At 34.4% G+C, this 25,330-nt stretch overlaps 1 protein-coding gene across 1 annotated transcript; it reads left to right on the top strand.

Annotated features, from left to right (window-relative positions):
• The first annotated feature begins 22,915 nt into the window (after positions 1–22,915).
• LOC109171412 (sporamin A) lies at positions 22,916–23,643 on the top strand. Its single transcript, XM_019320504.1, has one exon. The coding sequence runs from the start codon at positions 22,972–22,974 to the stop codon at positions 23,623–23,625; it is 654 nt and encodes a 217-aa protein (XP_019176049.1). The 5' UTR covers positions 22,916–22,971; the 3' UTR covers positions 23,626–23,643.
• Positions 23,644–25,330: the final 1,687 nt, after the last annotated feature.

The following is a 25,330-nucleotide window of genomic DNA, read 5'->3' as shown; positions in this document are numbered from 1 at the left end:
GTGTTAATAGGCTTAGTAGTAGCTAAAACTCTGAATACATTGCACAATTTATAAATTGGTTCCACCAACCAGTACAGACTGACTGATTGTTACATTTTAGGCATGTAATGGGACAATATATTGTGACTACTTTGTAATTTACCAACTTGAATTCTACACCGTCAATATAATTTGTGGTTTTAATTACCCAATATTGTATGGTTTATAAATAATGTTGTAATTTTAATGATGAGGATATATCAATTAACCCAAAGGTGTAGTTCAAAAAGTGGTAAAGGAGATTCTTTGTAGGGACGATTTGGGAAAAAAATGGATTCAATTGGACTTAATTACTTGAATTCCTTTTTTATATTCAATAATAATAGATTAATGGAATAATTCGGGTTCGATTCAATTCCCACAAGTGACAATTTCCATTGGACCAATTCTCATGCCTTTCGAAGCGGGCAAATTATGCTATACATGGTGCATACGGATGCAAAAATGACGTCGTTTTGCATCAAAACGCGCGTTCTACTTAAAAAAAAAAACCAGTTTCAATTTCCAGCAACAACATTATGTTATTCATTTTTTTAGTTTATTCATTCTGAATTTTTAGTTATGAATTCTGGATGTATAGTTATGCAATTCTGGATGTATAGTTATGAAATTATGGATATGTAGTTATGCAATTATGGATTTATAGTTATGAAGTTATGGATGTGTAGTTATGCAATTATGGGTGTATAGTTATGAAGTTATGCAATTCTTGATTTATAGTTATGAAATTATGGATGTGTAGTTATGTAATTCTGGATATATAGTTATGAAATTATGGATGTGTAGTTATGCAATCCTCTTTTTTTTTTTTTTTTTTTTTTTTTTTTTTTTTTTTTTTTTTTTTTTAAGTTAGACGTCAAAATGACGTCGTTTTTGCATCCGGGTGCACCATGCATAGTGCATACGGATGCACAACATAACGATCCCTCGGAGCGAACGTGGATTAGTCGGGTGGACTCAGCGCATAAGACGGATGGAGAAATACCTGGAACACCTCATGGTTTACACAAAAAAGAGCATATATTGATTGTCTTTTTATTTTCAGATGAAGGAAAAAGAAAATTAATAGACATGACTCTCCATGAGACGGGTCTATTGGCCTTATTGGTCTAACTCAAAAATCCAAACCAATAGTGAATTGGAATTTGATTTGTACTCCCACTCTTATGCATGACAAAGTTTTTATTTTATACAATTCGATTTTTTTTTTCTGAATAAAATTATATATATATAATAGTGCAATCCACACCACTTTTTCCGTGTACATACTACATATATATAATTTATTTATCAAATTAAACAACTCACTTAAACATATATAGAAGAACTTTAATTTATTTTAACCCTATCCAAATTAAAAGTGGACTCCATTGAAAACTATACCACAAAATGATCATTTTAAACGTTTTTTTAAACAAATTTTTTGATATTATCTTATTTTAATCTTCTGCTGATTAGAATTATAAGACGAATTTCACTCATAACATAAATTTGAGGAAGGGTGATTGTGAATTTTCACGTAAATTAATAAAAAAAATTATTGTTCCTAAGAGCATGCACATCAGCAGATAATGAGGAGAACTTTCACGCATATTTTAATCAATAAAAATAATGCTTCTGAAAGGACTGCGTGCTTGGAACAATGTTGATCAGAGAATGCACGCGCCCGTTGGCGCCTGACTGTTATATGTATATATATATATATATATATATATATATATATATATATATATTTTAAAAACTTTAAAATAGGTTTTGTTTTATTTAATTTTTCTTTTTTCTCTCTCCTCCCATATTCTCTTTCATAATCATCCTTACAATAATCTCTTAATAATCTCAACTGATATTGATGCTCTAGATCCTAGACTTCATGTATTAAAAAAATAAAAAAATAAAAAAATCCTAGACTTCATTCATAGTGAAACCATTGGACACTTGGACGGCCACAAATCATTTATCCCATCCCATTACACACCATAAGTGTACCATCCATCGATCAATCACTGTCTCGTAGGACCGATCCATAAATTTTGCCATGCATTTTTTTGTTTTTGTTTTGTTTTGTTTTATTTGTTTGTTTTTTTTTTTTGTTTTGTTTTGTTTTGTTTTGTTTTTTTTTTTTTTTTTTTAATTGAAGACAGCTTTTTTGTTTTTGTTTTGTTTTTTTTTTTAATAACTCAATTCTCCCAACATGATCGAACGTAATATAATCTACTAGATCATTGATGTGCATGTAATGAATTACCATATTATTTTTGTTGTGATTGAAAAAACTTACAATCATTATTTAAAAATGATCATATCATTTTTTGTGACTGAAAAAACTCTCAATCATTACTCGATAATATGCACTAAGACACGGACTCAACTGAAAAATATTGATAATGATCAAACTCATAATTTTAAGATACGAAAATTATACTATACCTATTCAACCAACCATAAGCAAAACACTAAAATCGTCTCTTAGAAAAAAATATGTAAATATTATGCATCACTAATAAAAGTTTTGTTTGAAAAATATTTTTAAAAAATTCCTATTAGTAATGGTATGTATTTCCGTTATGTATTTACCTCACTTATCTCTCTAAATAATAATTACTTTTATTTTCACTAATCAAATATATTTTAGTTATTTTTTTTGTATAAATAAAATTGATATATAAAAAAGTAACAATAGAAAGTTTTAATTGTAATACTTTAAATAACCCTAATATTGATATATTTTATATTTTGTAATAAACATAAAAATCTATTAAGTCACTACGGTAGAGAAACAAATACAATAATTTATAGACAATTTATTGTAGTATGCATGAGTGAATGAAAAAGTATACACTTAAGTATTAATATATGAACTTATCCTTCTGTCGCATTTTATTTGTCTAGTTTGGTTAACAAAATTTGACTGGAGTTAGTAATACTATATAACATTTATGTATTTAGAAACTACATTAAATGACTACTAAGTACAAAAATTATATTTAAAAATAACACAAAATATTAAAGAAAATAATAGTAAAAAAATAATTAGTTTAATCAATAAATAGTATACATGACAGATAAAATGCGACAGAATGAATGTATTATTATTTTAAAAAAATTTCAAAATGATCAAAAATAAGGATTATATATATATATATATATATATATATATATATATATATATATATATATATATATATATATATATAAATATATATATATATATATATATATATATATTAAATATAAAAATACAAAGAAATTAAGTAAAATAAATATTTTAATTACATAATAATTTGCTTTTAATTTAGTAATAATAATAATAAAACAAACAAAAGTTGATAAATATAATTGAACACATGGCAAAAATTTGATAAATTGGTCCTACCAAACATTATATTGAATATTGATTGAACGACGGTACATTTTTGGAATATAATGATCACATGCTGATAATAGGATTTGGGATAAAACTTTTTTTTTTTTTTTTGAAAAGATTATATTTGTGGCGACTCGGGACAATAATAAAAAATTAGACACGTTTGGAATAAAAATAAATTCAAAAGATTTTTGGCCTCAGGGACAATAATACAAAATTTGACTGTAGATGTGTTACATATACATATACTTATTGAAGATTGAATATATGCGTGTCAATGATCAGGGATCAAGTCTTATCAGCGGCAGGTAGGAACAACATCTCAAAGTGAGGGGGATTCTTTGTGCGCAGTAAGCAAAGATCTAGCCTATGTAGTTCATGTTCAGTTGAGTTACCATGATTTATATCCTCCAGATGCTCTGTCGTCGGGCCTATTTTAACCCTATTCAACTTAAAAGTGGACTCCACTGAAAATTATATCACAAAATGATCATTTTAAACATTCTAAACGTTTTTTTTAACCAAAATTCTTGACATTATCTTATTTTAATCTTCTGCTGATTAGAATTATATATAAGACGAATTTCACTCATAACATATATTTGAGGATGAGTGATTTTGAATTTTTACGTAAATCAATAAAAAAACTTCTTGTTTAAAAAAAAAAAGAAAGATCTTAGACTTCATGATCGGCGACTGTTTGCCGGTCGCCATCACTTTGTTGCTTGAAATTTTATCGAAATCTTGATGGTGGGTTGTTGGAACCCTAATGACTTATGATAGCAGGTCATTAACTGATTTTTGAGTTTCATTGCATCAAAATAAATTGGTGATGGTTGTAATTGCACTTTTAAAAAGTTTAAGAGGCTATTGACTTTTCAGTTAAAGTTCGATATGATGAACTATTTAACTATTTTTCCTTTAATAAATGCACCACAATGTTATACAAATCAATTATGAAAGTTCTATTTAAAAAAGATATACTTTTATGACACAACCTTACCAACATACCACTATTGATCGTCACGTTTAATTGCATAATGGGATTGCTTCAGTGTTTTATCAAATACAATATGATATGACAATTTGTTCTAAAATTTTTAGAATACATGTCCGGCCCTAAATTTTTGCACCCGTGCGATGCACGGCCCTAAATAATAATAATAATAATAATAATAATAATAATAATAATAATAATAATTAAACAATATAATATAATAATAAAGATTAAGAAAATATGTCCAGTGAAAAATTATTAAATAATAATTAATATTGAAATTGTATTACACATTATTGAATATTTCTATACGGAATTTTTAGTCATACTCATAAATTTCATTATCTCCACAAATAAAAAAATTTTATTTTATTTTTGTTTTGTTTTTTGAAAACGAACACAAATTAAAATTTCTAATCCCCTTAGATTACTTATTCTAAAAAGTGTTGCGTACATTTGACCATGATTAAAGACAAACTTTTTCAAAAACAAATTCACATGCGATATAGAAAAATTGTTGTATATAGTATAAAAACTATATCAATTTAATTCAAAAAAGTTTATACAATAATGCTAAATATAGTATAAAAATATATGAACTTAATTCATATTATTTTTCAATTTAGAAAACACTTAACATGGCGTTTGGTTGGAGGGCGGGAATTATGTGGGAAAGGAATTGTAATTCCATGGGAGTTGAATTACTGGGAATAAAGTGGGAATTTAAATTCCAGTGTTTGGTTGACAGGAATAGAATTACTGGGAATTTCAATTCCAATGTTTGGTATACATGGGAATAAGTAGTATAAAGTCAAAAATGTCCATTATTGTTGTTAGACATTAATTTTAAGTTAAAAAAGGAAGGGGTAATTTTGACTCATCACTATTTTTTTTTCCGAGGAATTAAAATACCAGGGGGGAACATGGGATTTTAATTCCATGAAAATGGGGGAATTGCAATTCCATGGAATTGCAATTCCCTCCAACCAAACTACGGAATTTAATGGCCTTTGGAATTAGGTGGGAATTAAGTGGGAAGGGAATTTAAAATCCCTCCAACCAAACGCCCTGTAAGAGTTAATGAGTGATTTGGAACCCCAGAACACCGTAATCCATTTAAAAATTCCGGAGTGTGCAGATCAGCAAGCATGTCAACATTATAATTAGATTTACATACCAAATCACACACACACACACACACACATATATATATATATATATATATATATATATATATATATATATATATATATATATATATATATATATATATATATATATATATATATATATATATATATATATATATATGTAGTACATAGAATATTCAATATAATATAATAAATGAAAAAATATACAGTTTAAAAACCTAATAAATTTGAAGTGTTCAACTTTGAAATTTTATTACACATTGTTGAAGACTTCTTTGTACACAACACTTTTAGCCGTATTTAGATATGGTACATTTTCTCCACAAATCAAAATTTTTAAACTCATTGGCTTACTAATTCTTGAAACAGCTATGTACATTTGCCCATGATTAAAGATCGACTTTTTTAAAAACAATCTCATTTTTTATAGTGTTTGCCCTTGAATTTTGTTTATTATCATGGCATAAGATATCATAAAAAGGATTTTGCATTATTTTTGGCCTTAAAGTATATTTTTTTTATAAGTACATTATTGAAATAATAAAAGTACCTTATTGTATATATACTATCAAATAATATAGCTTCAGTAAAAAAAAGTACTTTTAGTATATTTAAAATGTACATGATATTCATGATCCACACAGCTAGTTGGACCATGATCAAACAATAATTTGCATTTAAATAATCAGACTTTATTAATATAATATTAATATAATATAATACATTAATTAGGCCTTAATATATGTTAACATTATAATTTAAGGCCTAGAACATCAACCTAACCCAGACCGCTGACCTGGCCTAATAGCTCGGAGTATATAATCAGTTTTTGCTCTCATTTTTTACCCTAGCACCGACCGTTCGTCTTCTTTCTCATCTCTATCCCGCCTTTGCCGATCTCATTATCTTGGTCCGAATCTCTACACTCCTATCTCAAATCAAATGTCTCCGACCAATTTTTGGTTGTAGACTACTGGCAATTTGTTTGTCGAGGTTTTATTTGGCAGCAAGAACAATTCAATTAAATGTATACTATTCGTGTTAAAATTGATTTGGATTAAGTGTTGATGAACAATTCTACACATGTACTTCATTTTGATTTTTCTTTCTTTTTATGATTTCTTAGCTACAAATAATGTTTCTTAAGTAGCATTTATACTTATATATATTGAAATCCCATATTTCCTTATGGTATCCTAAGTCTTTAGATTTAGCAATCTGGAGAATACATACCAAAATTGAAAAAAATTCCTTGTGTACATAAGGTCAAAGAAAATATGGGACATTCATCTTTACATTTTCAATTTATGGCAGAGCAATAGAACATTCATCCGATGCCCTATAGTTGTTTTTATGGCAAAACAATAGAAAACTAAATCGAACAGTGAAGTTTGTTTTTTTTTTGGATTTTTTAATAGAGCTAAAGGGGTACAAATTAGTGTTTTTCAACCACTGTTTGATTGATCATGTATGTATGATTTAAACATTGTTTTGTTTAAAATATCAACTCTTCAACTTTCAATTTCTTTTTAAAAATTGCCCTAATATTTTGGCAGAGTTTTCAAAACAGTAGACAATCAATGCTTGTTTTGCAGTAATTTCTGTTTAAGTTAAATATTTATAATTTTAATATTTCAAGTAGGGAAAAACAAAAACAAAAACAAAAAAAGTAAGCTATTTATGCAAATGAATTAATTATTGTCTAGATTCTTTTTTGTCTGAAAAATATACTGTTTTTTTAGACAAAAAATAAAATTAGGCAAAAAAACAACCTAGACAAAAATTAATTCATTTGCAGATAATTTTTTGGTCTAAAGAGTAGTAACTTAGTTTTTTGTCTAGATTATTTTAGGCAAATTTGTAATACTGATTTTCTTGTTTCACCAAACAATATATCAAAGGTGATATAGTTTCAGTCTCTAAATCCCAATAATAAGTTAAATTTTTCTTGTTTAATGGTTTCCAATTTTGACATTTTATGCCCTTGGATGAAGAAAACTAATCCATCATGCATTTTTTCACAACACCAGATTCTTGAGTCTCAATTTCATTCCTTTTTAAGTGATCTGCAGTGATTGGACTGTTGAACTCATCAACTTTAGATGCTTCCTGAAAATAAAATTCAAATATACATTACAAAATAATGTAAAAATTTGTGTTATAGGAGGACTTGAATAGGTGGTAATATTATTACCAGATAGAGTTTTCTTCATCTTCCTCATCCTCTTCTATCATCTTAGAAATTAGGTCCTTGTCTTGTTGGTCCTTCAACTTGGACCATTAGGTGGCAACTAACACTTCATTCCTCAACACTCTCAACAGACCCTCATTTGAAATATTACAGTGTATATATTCTCCCTGGAAATAGCAGGAAAAATAAGAATTCATATGAATACTGTATTTCAAAAGTTGCATTTTATGTAAGTATAAATACAACCATTTCATAAAAAATTAACCTTAGTTTAATCATATAGCCTGAAACAGTTTACATAAAAGAACAATGAGATGAATGAAATGTTTACCTCCTGATCATGAACAGAAATAAATGACCTCAAGTTATCATATTGACTGCATCACAGCTTCAATGTTGTTTGTTGTCAAGATTTTATTTATAAAATTGAGTTCCAAGAAATTCAATTTGTATATGTTAAAGACCCAATTTTCTACCACATTCAAAGCATTGATTAGTGTAAAATAATGATTACTACTTGAGATTTGTATTCTCATTGAATATGTTTTGAAGTCTTAAGGTTTTTTTTGAATGTACTGCAGAAGATAGTCACATGGAAAGCACATCACAAAATCATTAAAAAAATGACTGAAGCCAATGCATTATAAGTTTAAGCCATCACTAACAGGTATTATTTCATGGTACCTTTAGATTCTTTTTCTTGCCCCCAAAAGCAATAATTTACTGCAATATTAGAAGAGTAAGCAAGTTAGAAGATGTCATGTCAATGTCTGTAATAGTAGTATAATATGGGATAAAAAAGATTCATCAACACATTGCTGACCCAATTTGTCAACCGGACACTGTGAAAGATGGTTTTCAGGTATGAAACCAAGCTCAAATTGTTTTAGTTGTTTTTGCCGGAATTTTGCTCTATGTTACTTGAAATTAGCAGGAAACAGAACACAAAAAATATTATGGAAAACAAATGCTGTTAAGAATACATTCTGATCAGGGGTAAAAAAAAATGATTTACCTCTGGATCTCGGAACAAAGATTCCTTACTCTTACTAATTTGGCCTCTTCTCAGTTCCTCCGGGAATGCATGAGTTGTTACTAATCTAACTCAGATTGACCTCTTAGTGTGGAGATGAATGATTTCTTGGCAAAGAGATTTCTGTACTAACAGGTGCTTCAGAAGTGGATAGATGCAGATATTGGCCAGATTCTTCTTGACAAAGGATTTATAGAGGATGAAGATATTGTGGTCTCTTCGAAAAAAAACAAAGTGTCTTGGAAGTATGAAAATCCACCAAAACGTTTCAGAATCCAAGAGCAGATTCATTATTGTTATGTTCAATTAAATTTAAAAGAAATTTAAATTAGATCTGATTTATTAGTAGTGTTGCAGGTTTGTTTCTCGATGCAATAGGACATTGGAAACCGAAAGGTTATGTAAATACAATAAATTCTACACAGATATTTACTTACCTAAAGTGACCCCTTTTGTGTGGGCGGGAAAGTGTTTGAGGCAGAAAGTTACTGCTTTATTATAATGATAGATGACAAAAATTTATAAATTATTGGTCCTACGACCAAACATTATATTGATTGACTGATGATACATTTTTGGAATATAATAATGATCACATGCTGACAAGAGAATTTGGTATTAAAAAAAATTATTATTATTTTTTTTTTGAAAAGATCGATTTGTGACGCCTCGGGACAATAGTTAACGAAGTGATTACCATGAACAATAGTTATATCATGGGCCAAAGATTAGACACATTTATAAAATATATTTTAGTTTTCTTTTTGTATAAATAAAATTGTTATATAAAAGAAGTAACAATAGAAAGTTTTAACTATAATAATTTTTAAATAACACTAATATTGATATATTTTATATTTTGTAATAAACATAAAAATCTATTAATAAGTCACTACGGAAACAAATACAAAAATTTATAGACAATTTATTGTACGTATGTATGAGTGAACGAAAAAGTATACACTTAAGTACAATATTAATATATGATCTTACTTCTCTGTCGCATTTTATGTGTCTAGTTTGGTTAACAAAACATGACTTATAAAAATACAAAAAAATTAAGTAAAATAATCGGGTTGGGCTTTCCTCCTATGTGGTAAATAGTGTTGGAAAAATTAACTTAAAATGGCATATTAAGTGGCTATTTTGTGGTACAATTATCAGTGGGGTCCACTTCCGATTTGGGTCGGGTCAAAGTGGATTCGGATTCTTCGTAGTAAGACGAAGAGATTGATATATTGTACGCTCAAAACGGATAATGGGTGAATGAGATATTGATTCCCAAAGTAGATCCATTTAAGTTGGAAAATGAAGGGAAAATGTAGGACTTTGTCCCACATTGGTTTGGAAACAAGATTTGCCCCCCTTATATACATGAGCTCTTTTCAAGCTTGTAGAATTATATAGCATAGAGGCTCTCTCGCGCTAGCACTTGTGGGAGGTAGCAAATAAGGTTTTAAGGAAAAGAACCTTGTGTTCGAACTCGTGCTAAACCTATACCCAAACACTCAACCTTTTCCTTCCCTGTCTTTCTGTTTTCCCATATAATATTAATCTTTCCGTAGGATTATTATTATTTTGGGATTTTACAACCATATTACCCAACAATCTTAAAACCTTATATCCGTCTCCCGTTGGTTGTTTATCTCTAATTTCCTAGAAGAAATGGAGAATCCAGTTTTGCCAACTCTCGGGGAGGAGAATGTTGTTGAGAACAACAATGGTGGGAATGGCAATAATGTTGCTAATTCCCAAGCTACACCAGTGAACATTGGTTCACAAGATGGTGGGAGCACCGAGGGATATATTCCCATGACTCGGGTACCTACGGTACTGAGTGGTTCGGCCGAAAGACCGGAGAAATTCACCGGTATTGGATCGAATTTCAAAAGGTGGCAACAAAAGTTGTTGTTCTACCTAGCAACTCTCGGCTTGGCGAGATTTTTGACCGAGAAGGTTCCCGAACTAAGGGAACATGATGCCCAATCCGTGATGGCAGTTGGCTACTGGAAGGATTCGGACTTCCTATGCCGAAACTACATCCTAAATGGATTGTGTGATGCGTTATACGACGTATATCGCAAGATTGGCACAGCGAAAGCGCTGTGGGAAGCTTTGGATCATAAATACCGAAGTGAGGATGCCGGTGCAAAGAAATTTGTGGTTGGCCGATTCCTTGACTTCAAAATGGTTGATTCCAAAACCGTGCTAAGTCAGGTTGAAGATTTACAACTAATCTTTGATGAAATCCGTGACGAAGGCATGACGTTGAGTGAAGCCTTCCTAGTGGGATCTGTTATCCACTTGCTGCCTCCAGGGTGGAAGGACTTCAAGAATTACCTTAAGCATAAGCGAAAGGAAATGAACCTGGAGAACCTGATCCAGCGACTCCGAATTGAGGAGGGGAACAGGACGAATGATGGAAGAAATTCTGTCACTATTGGTGTTAAAGCCAATGTTGTGGAGCATGCTAAAAACTCCAAGAAGAACAAGAAGGACAAGCAAAAGCTAGGTCCGAAAGGAGGCATTAACAAGAAGAAATTTCATGGAAAATGCTTCAATTGTGGCAAGACTGGCCACAAGTCCTCTGAGTGCAAAGTTCCAAAGAAGAAGAACAAGAGTTCTGAAGCCAACATGGTTGAGGAAAGCAATTAGAAGGAGGTCGAGATTAGCCTTTCGGCTATGGTGACCGAGGTGAACCTCGTGGACTCTAACCCACGAGAGTGGTTCATCGACACTGGTGCAACAAGGCATTTGTGTTGCAACCGAGAGATGTTCAATACCTTTGAGACCGTTGAGGGCGAGAAGGTTTGGATGGGAAACTCTGCTCAGTCTGCTGTGGAAGGCGTGGGCAAGGTGGTTCTGAAGATGACTTCCGGGAAGGAACTGACGTTGAACAACGTGCTGTATGTTCCAGAGCTGAGGAAGAATCTGGTGTCTGGCTCACTGTTGAACAAGCATGGCTTTCGCATGGTGTTCGAGTCAGACAAGGTTGTTTTTTCTAAGTTAGGAATGTTTGTAGGCAAAGGTTATGTAACTGATGGGCTTTTTAAGCTCAATGTAACGCCTATTACTTGAGTCTTCCAATTTGTGGCATGGTAGACTAGGTCACGTTAATTATAATTCTATACGTAGATTAATTAACATGGACCATATTCATAATTTTCAAATTAACACAAATAACAAATGTGAAATTTGTGTTGAGGCAAAATTAACGAAAGTACCTTTCAAATCGGTTGAAAGGGAAACTGAACCACTAGAATTAATCCATAGTGATTTGTGCGATTTTAGATTGATACAAACGAGAGGTGGTAATAAATATTTTATCACATTTATCGACGATAGCACACGTTATTGCTATGTGTATTTGCTTAAAAGCAAAGACGAAGCCTTGGAAAAATTCATTCTTTATAAGAATGAAGTTGAAAACCAACTTAATCGTAAGATTAAGAAAGTTAGAAGCGATCGAGGTGGTGAGTACGAAGCACCTATTGGTGACTTCTGTGCGAGTGTAGGTATAATACACGAGCGTACTGCACCTTACTCACCTCAATTGAACGGTGTTGCCGAACGAAGAATCGTACATTGAAAGATATGATGAATGCGATGCTTATAAGTTCAGGCCTACCTCAAGACGCGTGGGGTGAGGCTATTTTGACAAGTAATTACCTTTTAAATAAGGTACCCCACAAGAAGCTTGATAAGACTCCTTATGAGCTGTGGAACGGTAGGAAACCTTCCTACCAGTACCTGAAAGTGTGGGGGTGTCTTGCCAAAGTTTTGGTGCCAACACCTAAGAAAGTAAAGATAGGTCCTAAGACGGTGGACTGTATCTTTATTGGCTATGCACATAATAGTAGTGCTTATCGGTTCTTAGTACACGAGTCCCATAATCCGGACGTACACGAGAACACGATAATAGAATCAAGGAATGCATCTTTCTTTGAAAATGTATTTCCTTGTAGGTCCAATGAGGGACCGAGTTCGTCAAAACGAACATTTGACGAAGCTATGGATAATGATAGTGGGGAATCCGAGAGAGAACCCGAGCTCGAGCCAAGACGCAGTAAGCGGGCGAGAGTTGGAAAATCATTTGGTCCTGATTTTCTAACTTACTTGTTGGAGTACGATTCGAGTACTCTAACTTGTTTATTAGAAAATGAACCCGATTTTCTATCTTATTTGATAGAAAACGAGCCTCGAACGTACGGAGAAGCCGTGACTTCTACAGAAGGACCAATGTGGAAAGAGGCTATTAAAAGTGAAGTGGATTCTATTTTACAGAATCACACTTGGGAACTTGTTGATCTTCCTCCGGGTAGTAAACCCTTAGGATCCAAGTGGGTCTTTAAAAGGAAGATGAAACCCGATGGTTCCATCGAGAAGTATAAGGCTAGGCTTGTAATCAAGGGTTACAGGCAACGCGAGGGCCTTGATTACTTCGACACGTATTCTCCCGTGACGAGAATAAATTCCATTAGAGTGATACTTGCTATAGCCGCGCTGCGAAATTTGGAAATTCATCAAATGGACGTTAAAACCGCTTTCCTAAATGGCGAACTAGATGAGGAAATCTATATGGAACAACCCGAAGGGTTCGTGGTTCCGGGCCAAGAAAGGAAAGTGTGTAAGTTGGTTAAATCGCTATATGGTTTAAAACAAACGCCTAAGCAATGGCACGAGAAGTTTGACCATGGGATGTTGACCAATGGATTTAAAATAAACGAAAGTGACAAATGTGTCTACGTTAAGGAAATGATAGACGGCTATGTCATTCTTTGTTTATACGTAGATGACATGCTCATCGTTGGTAGTAACGATCGGATGATCAAGTCTACCAAAGAGATGTTAAATGCAAGATTTGACATGAAGGATATGGGTTTGGCTGATTTAATCCTCGGGATTAGAATCATTAGAAGACCTGATGGTCTGGTGTTAAGCCAATCACATTATATTGATAAAATCCTTGAAAAATTTAACAAGGATAATCATCAAGGGACTAGGACGCAATTAGATCGAAGCGTTCATCTAACCAAGAACCACGGGGAGTGTATTTCTCAAGTAGAATATGCTCGGGTTATTGGTAGTTTGATGTATCTAATGAGCTGTACTAGGCCGTATATTGCCTTTGCGGTTAGTAAACTCAGTAGATATACGAGTAACCCCGGTGCCATGCACTGGACGGCAATAGTGAAAGTTCTGAAATACTTAAGGTATACTCGAGACCTTGGACTGCACTATGGGAGATATCCTGCTGTACTTGAAGGGTATAGCGACGCTAGCTGGATATCCGATATTAAGGACTCCAAGTCCACGAGTGGCTACGTGTTTACACTACCCGGTGCAGCCGTTGCATGGAAATCCTCTAAACAGACCGTGATAGCTAGATCCACGATGGAATCTGAGCTGATAGCCTTGGACAAATGTTGTGAAGAGGCTGAATGGCTACGCCATTTTTTAGAGGATATTCCTAATTGGGAAAGACCTGTACCTCCAATGTGTGTGCATTGCGATAGTCAAGCTGCAATTGGACGAGTACAGAATCATATGTATAATGGTAAGTCTAGACATGTGCGTCGTAGACATAATACCATTAGACAACTTCTCACAACTGGTGTTGTCTCGATTGACTACGTAAAGTCAGAAGACAATATAGCGGATCCGCTAACCAAAGGGTTATGTAGAGTAGCTGTGAAGAAGTTGAGACGAGGAATGGGTCTAAAGCCCTTGGTATAAAGTTCTATAGTGGACACCCAACCTAGCTGGCACCTAGGTTCAATGGGACAACTAAATTATGGAACGGAGCGTGTCACTTTGGGGGTCTCGGATTCCCTACCACTCCTCGTTAGAAACAGTGGCTCCCGCACAAGGTTAGCATGTTAAATGCTTTAGTGATTCGAATGTCGGTTGACATATGTGAGTATGCGGGATACTCGGGAAAGAATCACCTATGTGAGAGAGAAGTGAGGGTCGCTTCAAAGGAGAATTGACGGGCACAATTCTTCACAAACTCTTGCAGAACCAGGAATGGTGACCCACGACCAAAATGGGCACAATCATGAGAACAAAGCATGGTTGGGAGGTTCCTGTGTGAGATATGTCATCGTCTACACAAACGACAGTCGGTTCAAAGACATCGCGTTCTGCCGTACAGTCAGTAGAGTAAATGTATCTTCACGAGGGAAGGTTCAAAGGGTGTGACCCTACCTATCCTATGCAGGGATCGACCGTTGAACACAGTTGTTTCCGTTTTAAAACTACCCCCGAAAATCAATTTTCATTCATGTGGGGGATTGTTGGAAAAATTAGCTTAAAATGGCATATTAAGTGGCTATTTTGTGGTACAATTATCATTGGGGTCCACTTCCGATTTGGGTCGGGTCAAAGTGGATTCGGATTCTTCGTAGTAAGACGAAGAGATTGATATATTGTACGCTCAAAACGGATAATGGGTGAATGAGATATTGATTCTCAAAGTAGACCCATTTAAGTTGGGAAATGAAGGCAAAATGTAGGACTTTGTCCCACATTGGTTTGGAAACAAGATTTGCCCCCCTTATATACATGAGCTCTTTTCAAACTTGTAGAATTGTATAGCATAGAGGCTCTCTCGCGCAGGGGGGGGGGGGGGGGGTGCAAATCAAAATCCAACTAGAGGACATCAAAAAGGCTTGAAATCAAGCCCGAGCTCACGTGCGCCGGCACCTGCGGGCACGAATGTCGTCCGGAAATGGTCTGGCCTGGCCTTACGGGCTAAGTTATGCCTAACTTCGGTAGATGTACTCTCGTGTGAACCTGCACCCCAACGGTCTTAATACTGTTTTAATTTCAATTTTTAAATTCTGAGTTTAATCTTACTTAGTGGTGACCGTTACAGGTGTTACACAATTGGTTTTAACACCAATTTAATGGCCATGTTGAATGCTATCACTCCAACATCCCTATATAAAGAGAGGTAGAAACAGTAGCATTTTACACAGTGAGAAACAAAGGAATTCCAGTAGCTTTTCATCTCAAAACTCTGCTTTTACTCTCTTCTTTTAGCCAACCAGTGTTCTAAGCTTTGCTTTGTTTGCCGGGTTCCTTGTTTAGGTGCTTAAACAAGGAATCGTAGCACGTTTTATCCTGGGAAACCTAGGCTACAACGCTCCTAGCACTTGTGGGAGGTAGCAAATAAGGTTTTATGGAAAAGAACCTTGTGTTCGAACTCGTGCTAAACCTATACCTAAACACTCAACCTTTTCCTTCCCTGTCTTTCTGTTTTCCCATATAATATTAATCTTTCCGTAGGACTATTATTATTTTGGGATTTTACAACCATATTACCCAACAAATAGCTCATTTGGGACCAAGCCTATTCCACTGCAATATTTGTTAGCCTGATGGAAAAGTTTGCTGACAATTATTTGGGTTGGAGAATGAGTTATTGGGTAGAAGTTAAAGAGTGGATGTTGGGATGAAGTTGTTGGGCAGAAGTTTGCTTGGGATGAACTTGAGAAGAGATTTCCTAAGGGAACTTGGGAAGAGGTTTCCTAAGGTTTATGGGAGGAGATTTCCTAAGGATTGTGGGAAGAGGTTTCATAAGGTTTATGGGAGGAGATTTCCTAAGGATTATGGGAAGAGGTTTCCTAAGGTTTATGGGAGGAGATTTCCTAAGGTTTATGGGAGGAAGTTGAGGAATTAATTAACTTTCTTTATTTCCAAGGTGGTTGCCTGCATCTATAAAGGAGGGAAAATTCATTGTTTCCTCACCACTACACCAGACACTTCTACATACTACACATATTCTTTTGTATTTTTTGGCAGAAGCAGTAGGCCAAAAAGAAAGAAAAATTCAATTTTCTTTCTTTCTCTTTGCACGGCCGTATGCAGCAGTTGAAGGAGCAACATCTATTTCTTCTTCTTTTTGTGCTACTTTGTCGTGGGTTTGCCTAGCTTCTTTGGTGGCACGGCGGCAACGTGTGTCGGCAGGTTTTGTCGCACGTCTGATGGATTTGTCGTGAGGTTTGCCGAAGATCTTTGGGGTACTTTTCTTCATCAAATATTTGTAGAGGTCAGTGTTTGTTCCAGGCACCATCGTTTTGGGTAAGCTCGTAATATTTGTATTCTTTTCACCTTGTTCGTGGTGGTTGAATATTTTGAGTACGAGTTGGTATCCCTTTTTAGGCCTGTGAACGTGATAGAATGTATTTGGCCTAGAATTATTACATTTGATGATTTTTAGGGTGTTTGGCTCGGGTGGTAGCCAGCAACTTTGTACCCAAGATTTGTTATAGTGGAATATTGTATTGGTGGTGGTCCGTGGATTTTCCCCGTGGTTTTGGAGTTTTCCACGTAAATCTTGTGTCCCTTGTATCTGTTATTTATTTTGGCTGGTTTGTACCATCTCGTATTTGCGCTCTTGTCGGTCCTGTGATTTTATTTGTCACAGGTGGTGGGATTTTTCTCAACATATATATATATATTGAAATGAAATATAAAAATACAAAAAATTAAGTAAAATAAATACTTTTAATTACATAATGATTTGCTTTTAATTTAGTAATAATAATAAAACAAACAAAAGTTGATAAATATAATTGAACACATGGCAAAAATTTTATAAATTGGTCCTACCAAACATTATATTGAATATTGATTGACCGACGGCACCTTTTTGGAATATAATGATCATATGCTGACAAGAGGATTTGGGATAATTTTTTTTATTTTTTTTTGAAAAGATTATATATGTGGCGACTCGGGACAATAACAAAAAATTAGACACGTTTGGAATAAAAATAAAATAAATTCAAAAGATTTTTGGCCTCAGGGACAATAATACAAAATTTGACTATAGATGTGTTACATATAGATATACGGATTGAATATATGGTTGTGATAAGGTCACGGTAGAGTAGTTGTTATAACATCGACTAGGGTTTACCTGGTAAAATTGACTTGGTCCAAAATACATAATTTACATATTAAAAGTTTACAATTTACATATTTAATATTCATAATTTATATACTAAATATTCACAATTTACTTTTTACAAAATTATAAACATTTATTAGTATGTAAATTGTGAACCTTGCAAGGTGGACTTCCTTACACAGAATAATTTGTCAAGACGTAGGTGTTGTTTTTCTTTTTGTATAATGATGAATTTGATATAAAAAACAAAATTTTAATTATGATATTTTAAATAACACTAATATTGATATATATATATATATATATATATATATATATATTGTGTAAATTTATAGGTCTATTGAGTCATCATTACGATTGAGAATCAAATACAAGAATTTCTAGACAATTTCTTGTGTGCATGAGTAAATGAAAAGTATACACTTAAGAATTAATATCTTACTTCATATATTCAATTATTTTTTAAAAAAATTAAAATTATCAAAAATTAAACATATATATAATTATTTATTTAAGTTAAATATAAAAATACAAAATATAAAATTTTAAGTAAAATAAATGTCTTTGTAATTTATTAATAATAATAAAACAAACATAAGTAATTTTTTCAAAAATGAGACATTGATGTGACATTTAAGAAACAAAAACTTGCCAAGAACGGCAAGAAGGATTGCAATTATAGGACTTTCATTGGTGTTAATGGGATTAGTAGTAGCTAAAACTCTGAATAGATTGCACAATTTATAAATTGGTTCCACCAACCAGTACGGACTGACTGATTGTTACATTTTAGGCATGTAATGGGACAATATATTGTGACTACTTTGTAATTTACCAACTTGAATTCTACACCGTCAATATAATTTGTGATTTTAATTACCCAATATTGTATGGTTTATAAATAATGTTGTAAATTTAATGATGAGGATATATCAATTAACCCAAAGGGGTAATTCAAGAAGTGACAAAGGAACTTCTTTGTGGGGACGATCTTAGGAATAATTCGGGTTCAATTTTCACAAGTGACAATTTCCATTTGGCCAACTCTCATGTCTCTCGGAGTGAACGTGGATTAGTCGGGTGAACTCAGACCGTAAGACGAATGAAGAAATGCCTGGAACACCTCGTGGTTTACACACAAAAGAGCATATATCGATTGTTTTTTTATTTTTAGATGAAGGAAAAAGAGAATTAATAGACAGGACTCTCCATGAGACGGGTCTATTGGTCTAACTAAAAAATCCAAACCAATAGTGAATTGGAATTTGATTTGAACTCCCACCCTTATGCATGACCAAGTTTTTATGTTATGCAATTTAATTTTTTTTAAATAAAATTATATATATAATACTGCAATCCACATTACTTTTTCAATGTGGGACAAAAGCAATCAATTTCTCAATCACCATTATCCATCTCGGTGTACATACTACATATATATAATTTATCAAATTAAACATCTCAATTAAACATATTTAGAAGAACTTTAATTTATTTTAACCCTATCCAAATTAAAAGCGGACTCCACTGAAAATTATACCACAAAATGATCATTTTAAACGTTTTTTAACCAAATTTTTTGTACATTATCTTATTTTAATCTTCTGCTGATTATAATTATAAGACGAATTTCACTCATAACTTATATTTGAGGAGGGGTGATTGTGAATTTTCACGTAAATCAATAAAAAAACTTCTTGTTCCTAAGGACATCCCCAATAAGGAAATTTTACCTAGATTTTGAAATAGTAAAAACTTGAGGTTGAGTTTTAAACAAATGTGGTGGTTAGAATTTTAGTGATTTTTTTCTCCTACAAAAATGTGTTCTTTGTGGGCCCCATCAATTATTAAACAAAGAGAAACAATGAGAAAACAAGCGCGTATTGCACAATTTTCGCGCCCAGTAAGGCGCGTGCATAGCACGTGCCTTCTGGGCGCGTTTGAATTGGCACAGCTTTTTATGTATTTCTTTTATTTTCTTTTTTCAAATTTCTTTTTCTTCTCTTTTTTCCTTCATCCTCTCTCTCCTAGTAAGCACCTTAAAAACCGCGAAAAACTCATTACTATTGAGGATGCCCTAAGAGCATGCACATCAACAGATAATGATGAGAGCTTTCACGCATATTAAGGTTTTGCATCCTTGGTGAAGGAGAGAGAATCAGGTGAGAGAAAAAAAGAAATGCTTATGCAAGGATCGGGTGCTTGGAACGGTGCTGGTCAGAGGAAGCCTGAATAGCTGTGCGCGAAACTGAAGCCACACGGGCGCGCCTGACTGTTACTTTATTATTTTTTTTAAAATTTTTTTTTAAAAAATTTGTTTTATTTATTTTTTCTTTATTCTCTCCCCACCCACATTCTCTTTTCTAACACTCTTACAATAACCCCTTAATAACCCTAACTGATATTGATGCTCATCCTAGACTGGAAAATACTTGGTGTACTCCCATTTTAAACTCCCAACTTGTACTCCCTCTCACATGTTCTTGATGTAAACATTTTTTTGTGGACCCATATGATGAAAATAACCAATCCTAATTGACCACCTCAGGAAGTATAAATGAGAGAGTAAAATTTTGGGAGTTTGTGTAGTAGAACTCTCCTAGACTTTATGTTTTCAAAAAAAAAAAAAAGAAGATCCTAGACTTCATCCATGGTAAAACCATTGGACACTTGGACGGCCACAAATCATTTCTATTTTTTCTCCCAACTCCTGTCAGCATGAGATCGTTATCAATTTTGTCCCATCCCATTACACACCATAAAAGCATCCATCGGTCAATCACTGTCTCGTATTGGACACTTGGACGGTTCAAATCATTTCTATTTTTTCTCCCAACTCCTATCAGCATGAGATCGTTATCAACTTTGTCCCATCCCATTACACACCGTAAGTGTCTCGTAGGACCGATCCATAAATTTTGCCATGAGTTTTTTATGTTTTTGTTTTTGGTTTTGTTTTGTTTTGTTTTTTATTTTATTTTTATTTAAGACAGCTTTATTGTTTTTTTGTCTTTTATAACTCAATTCTCCCAACATGATCGAACGTAATCTACTAGATCATTGATGTGCATGTAATGAATTACCATATTATTGTTGTTGTGATTGAAAAAACTTACAATCATTACTTAAAAATGATCATATCATTTTTTGTGACTGAAAAAATTCACAATTATTACTGGATAATATGCACTAGGACACAGACTCGACTGAAGAATATTAATAATGATCAAATTTATAATTTTTAGGTACGAGAATTATACTAGTCTATACCTATTCAACCAACCATATCATCTTTTAACAATACATTTGATGGATTTAATTAACCCGGGGTGGGCCCGAATCAATAAATCCGGATAAGAATGTAATGTAAATAATAAATAAATAACACGAAGCGATGTTGTAAAAGCCGCAGGGACCGTATATTGTATTAAATGTCGTAAATGGGCTATTACAATGGTTTTTAGGACAAAGTGTATAGAACAAGATCAGATGAGGTGGGGGGGGGGGGGGGGGTTATATGCAACAAACTCCCAACCGCGCCCCTAAACCAGGGGGCGGTTAGATCACCCCGTTGACGGGAGACCCGGGTGGGCCGGGTCGGGTTGGGTCGGATCCCCAAGCTCGGGTAGTGCCGAGCTCCCTTACCCGAGCTCATTATGGTCCGAGCTCGGCTAAGGCCGAGCTACCCGACCCGAACCCAACACCCCACATGACTCGGGTCGGGACACCTCCAAGATGCTTTGGGCTCCATCGTGGTGCTCCGAGTTTGCGTTGCTATTCCGGTTCGGGTTGTGTGTATAATATATTCGTCAACATTGTATGTAGCAAAACACTAATATAAAACCGTCTCTTAGAAAAAAATATGTAAAGATTATGCATCACTAATAAAAGTTTTGTTTGAAAAATATTTTTTAAAAATTCCTATTAGTAATGCTATAATGTATTTCCGTTATTTATTTACCTCACAATGTTTACCTCCCCACTCCATAATATTTGATTAGTTGATTTTATTTATTTTTTAACATTGATTGTGGTAAACTAATTACCGTTAATCATTAAAAAAATATTAGGGTGTGTTTGGTTCGCACATAGGAATCAGAATTAGAATGGGTATCAAATACTTGGTAATGGTAGTGGGTTTTGGTGAAAGTATTTAACATGTTTGGTAGTAGGGTGGAATGAGAATGTTTACTAATAGTAGTTCTTGAAAATGAATAAGGGAATGAAACCCTTATTGTATTTGGGTATGGGTTTTAATTTTCAGTTGAATGGGTATTCGAAACCCATAGTAGTGTCCTAAAAACCTATCAACCAAACAACAACAATCACTTTCATACCCATTCCTATGGGCAAAACCCACAAACCAAACACACCCTTACTTTGCCCATAGATGAATATTAGAAGATGTTGAGTATAGCAGCTTGGAGAGTGGAGTTCAGCATTCTGTTATCGAAATAAAGTTAGGCATTCGCTACTAACAATTGATATATAAGCAGGTCATCATCACAAAGTCATATGTTGTGCAGTTTTACTATTAGGCGCGCTATTAGTTATATATAGCTTTTGGCGTAATTAAGTTTGAAAAGTAGTTTTACCATTAGGCTATATAGCTTTTGGCATAATTAAGGGTGTGTTTGGTTCGCACATAAGAATCGGAATCGGAATGGGTATCAAATACTTGGTAATGGTAATGGGTTTTGGTGAAAGTATTTAACATGTTTGATAGTAGGGTGGAATGAGAATGGTTACTAATAGTAGTGCTTGAGAATGAATAAGGGAATAAAATCCTTATTTTATTTGGGTATGAGTTTTACAATTGATGGGGTACGATATTCAAAACTCATAATAGTGTTCTAAAAACCCATCAACCAAACACCAACAATCACTTTCATACCCATTCCTATGGGCAAAACCCACCAACTAAACACACTCTAAGTTTGGAAGGTATGAAAATGGGATTGCTGGGCTTGATCTTGAGAGAATGACAAATAAAAGTCTTTTACTCTATTACGGAGTACATTATAAAGGCTTGAACTTATGACTTTTCATTTAGGAGGGTCACTTCTTGTCACTTGACGACAAGTTGATTGACACTACCTATTTATTTAATTTGTAACAAGTGATAAGTTGGCAAAATAATCTAAGAACTTTAACAAAAACAATAATTCAACCTTATCTCTTGTTGTCTATAAATTGCATGCATGAGAGCTCAACACAGCACAACACACCAACAAATTAAATTAAACATCATTACCTCTTAGCTTTCTCCCAATTAAGTCATGATGAAAGCCCTCTTACTCTTCTTCGCTCTTTCCCTCTATCTCCTCCCCAACCCAGCTCATTCCACCTTCAATCCCATCCGCCTCCCCACCACACACGAAGCCGCCGCCTCGTCTGAAACTCCGGTGCTAGACGCCAACGGCGACGCGGTCGTCGCCGGCGGGAACTACTACATGGTCTCCGCCGTATGGGGAGCCGGCGGAGGAGGGCTGAGACTCGCCCGGCTGGACATGATGAGCAAATGCGCCAGCGACGTGATCGTATCCCCGAGCGACTTAGACAACGGCGACCCCATCACCATCACGCCGGCGGCGGCGGAAGCCACCGTCGTCATGCCGTCGACGTACCAGACCTTCCGGTTCAACGTCGCCACCAACAAGCTCTGCGTAAACAACGTGAACTGGGGGATCCAGCACGACGGCGCGTCCGGGCAGTATTTCTTGAAAGCCGGCGAGTTTGTCTCCGACAATAGCAACCAGTTCAAGATTGAGGTGGTGGATGCCAACCTTAACTTCTACAAACTCACTTACTGTCAGTTCGGCTCCGACAAATGCTACAACGTCGGCAGATACCACGACCCCTTGTTGAGGACCACGCGTTTGGCTCTCGCCAATTCTCCCTTCGTTTTTGTCATCAAACCTACTGATGTGTAACCGTGAAAAAAGCGCCGGCGCCGGCGCCGGTCGTGAGGTTGCATGGTAGCTATATATGCTAAATAAGTAACGTAATAGCGTTATTGCCACTTTGACAACGTTGTACGTATGTGTAAGAATAAACATGCAACAAATCCAAGCTGGCCTGGTTGTGTAAATCCTAAATAAATCTGAAGAAATAAGGATAAGTATTATCTATGTGAAATGATCCTGTGTTTATTTTAATTCTTCAGTTCTCTACTTCTTCCTCTTTATTATCTTTATTGATTTCTATGTTGGGTAAGGTTGGTTTTCAGACTTTTAGAGCAGTCTGCCAGTGGCTCAACACGACCGGATAAGTAACTGTTCGCGGGGAAATTATGGCAAATACTCAAAATGTTCTCTTAAATTTGCTTGTGTGTATTAGAAATTACTTAACCCCTTTTAGAGTGCATTAGAAGGCCTTTTATAGGGATCTGAGTGACCATTGGACTCAGCCTTGTCATTAAATACATTTTAATGGACTAATAATGAACAATAAATGCCTTAATTACACCTTAATTATTGCCTGCTCTTGCCCTCTTCCACAACCTCACTCAATCGGCTACAGGGTGCCTCCTTCACGCGATCCGCTTCTCGAGACCAATCCAGGCAATCCTCTGCTTGGCAGAACGACTTTCCTGTGATGATTCTAGCAAGATCAGCATTCACCATCTTTGGCCTTGGCAAGATGTACCCCTTCTTCCTCTTGGTATCCCCCGACTCCTAACCTGCTCGCTCGCTGCTCTGCTTGGGTCGTTCATCCATCCGGTCCTGGGGTAAATATCCCATCAGGCAACAACTCAGAGAGTCGAGTCTAACATTATGTTATTGAAACGTGAAACTAACTTCTATACAAGTATAAGACCGGAAATAAGATTAAGATTAGCTACTATTTTTTTTTTTTTCATTTGTACAAATTAATTTTGTAATGTACTCTTTATTTCAAGATCTATTTGATCAATAGGTTAGTTATAGGAAGAATATTGGCTCACGAGTTTATGCATATACTTGGATGCGGCTCGAAGGTAGGTTATCATGGAATAGAGAAGAATGTTGAGGAAGGTATGTCTGAATATGAACTAATGGCTTATGCATGGTTAGAGTGTTATGGTGGTTTGTTTAGTGAAGATGAAAATGCTTGTTTCATGAGGAATTTCAAAGAGCATATAAAGAAAATAATAGAAGGAAACTGTTGTAGGATTTATGGGCGTTGAGATTAACAAGAACAAGAAAAATAATAATGGCTGAAAGTAAAGAAGACAAGATTTACGTGGTTCGGTAATGTGCCTACATCCACGGGAGTGAAAGTATTCTCTTATTATTTGTGATGCTGATCCAGGTGATGAGATACATTCAATATATTTATAGGCATATAATCTCCCTTTCAATCCTATTCCTTATATGAGACAAACTCATATTCCTAATCCTTATATGAGACAAACACAACAAATCTCCACCTTGGCGAATATGCTCTCTAGGAGAAAAGATAACTCAACAAATCTCCACCTTGGCGAATATGCTCTTTAGGAGAAAATACTTATCTAACCATCTCCACCTTCGCAAATAAGCCCTTTAGGAGAAAAAGACTTATCTCACATATACACATGGGTAGGAACAACCATGCTCATCCCAACTAGCCAGCCATATGCACCAAGTAGCATCAAACGTTTTCCAGCATGTACAC

This window comes from Ipomoea nil, unplaced genomic scaffold (assembly GCF_001879475.1).
Source record: "Ipomoea nil cultivar Tokyo-kokei standard unplaced genomic scaffold, Asagao_1.1 scaffold0317, whole genome shotgun sequence".
In the NCBI taxonomy this organism is placed as follows: Eukaryota; Viridiplantae; Streptophyta; class Magnoliopsida; order Solanales; family Convolvulaceae; genus Ipomoea; species Ipomoea nil.
This window is presented reverse-complemented; position numbering and strand designations above follow the sequence as displayed.

What these genes read in the sequence shown, in the direction of transcription:
- LOC109171412 (XM_019320504.1), top strand. Translation starts at nt 22,972, where the DNA reads ATGATGAAAGCCCTCTTACTCTTCTTCGCTCTTTCCCTCTATCTCCTC.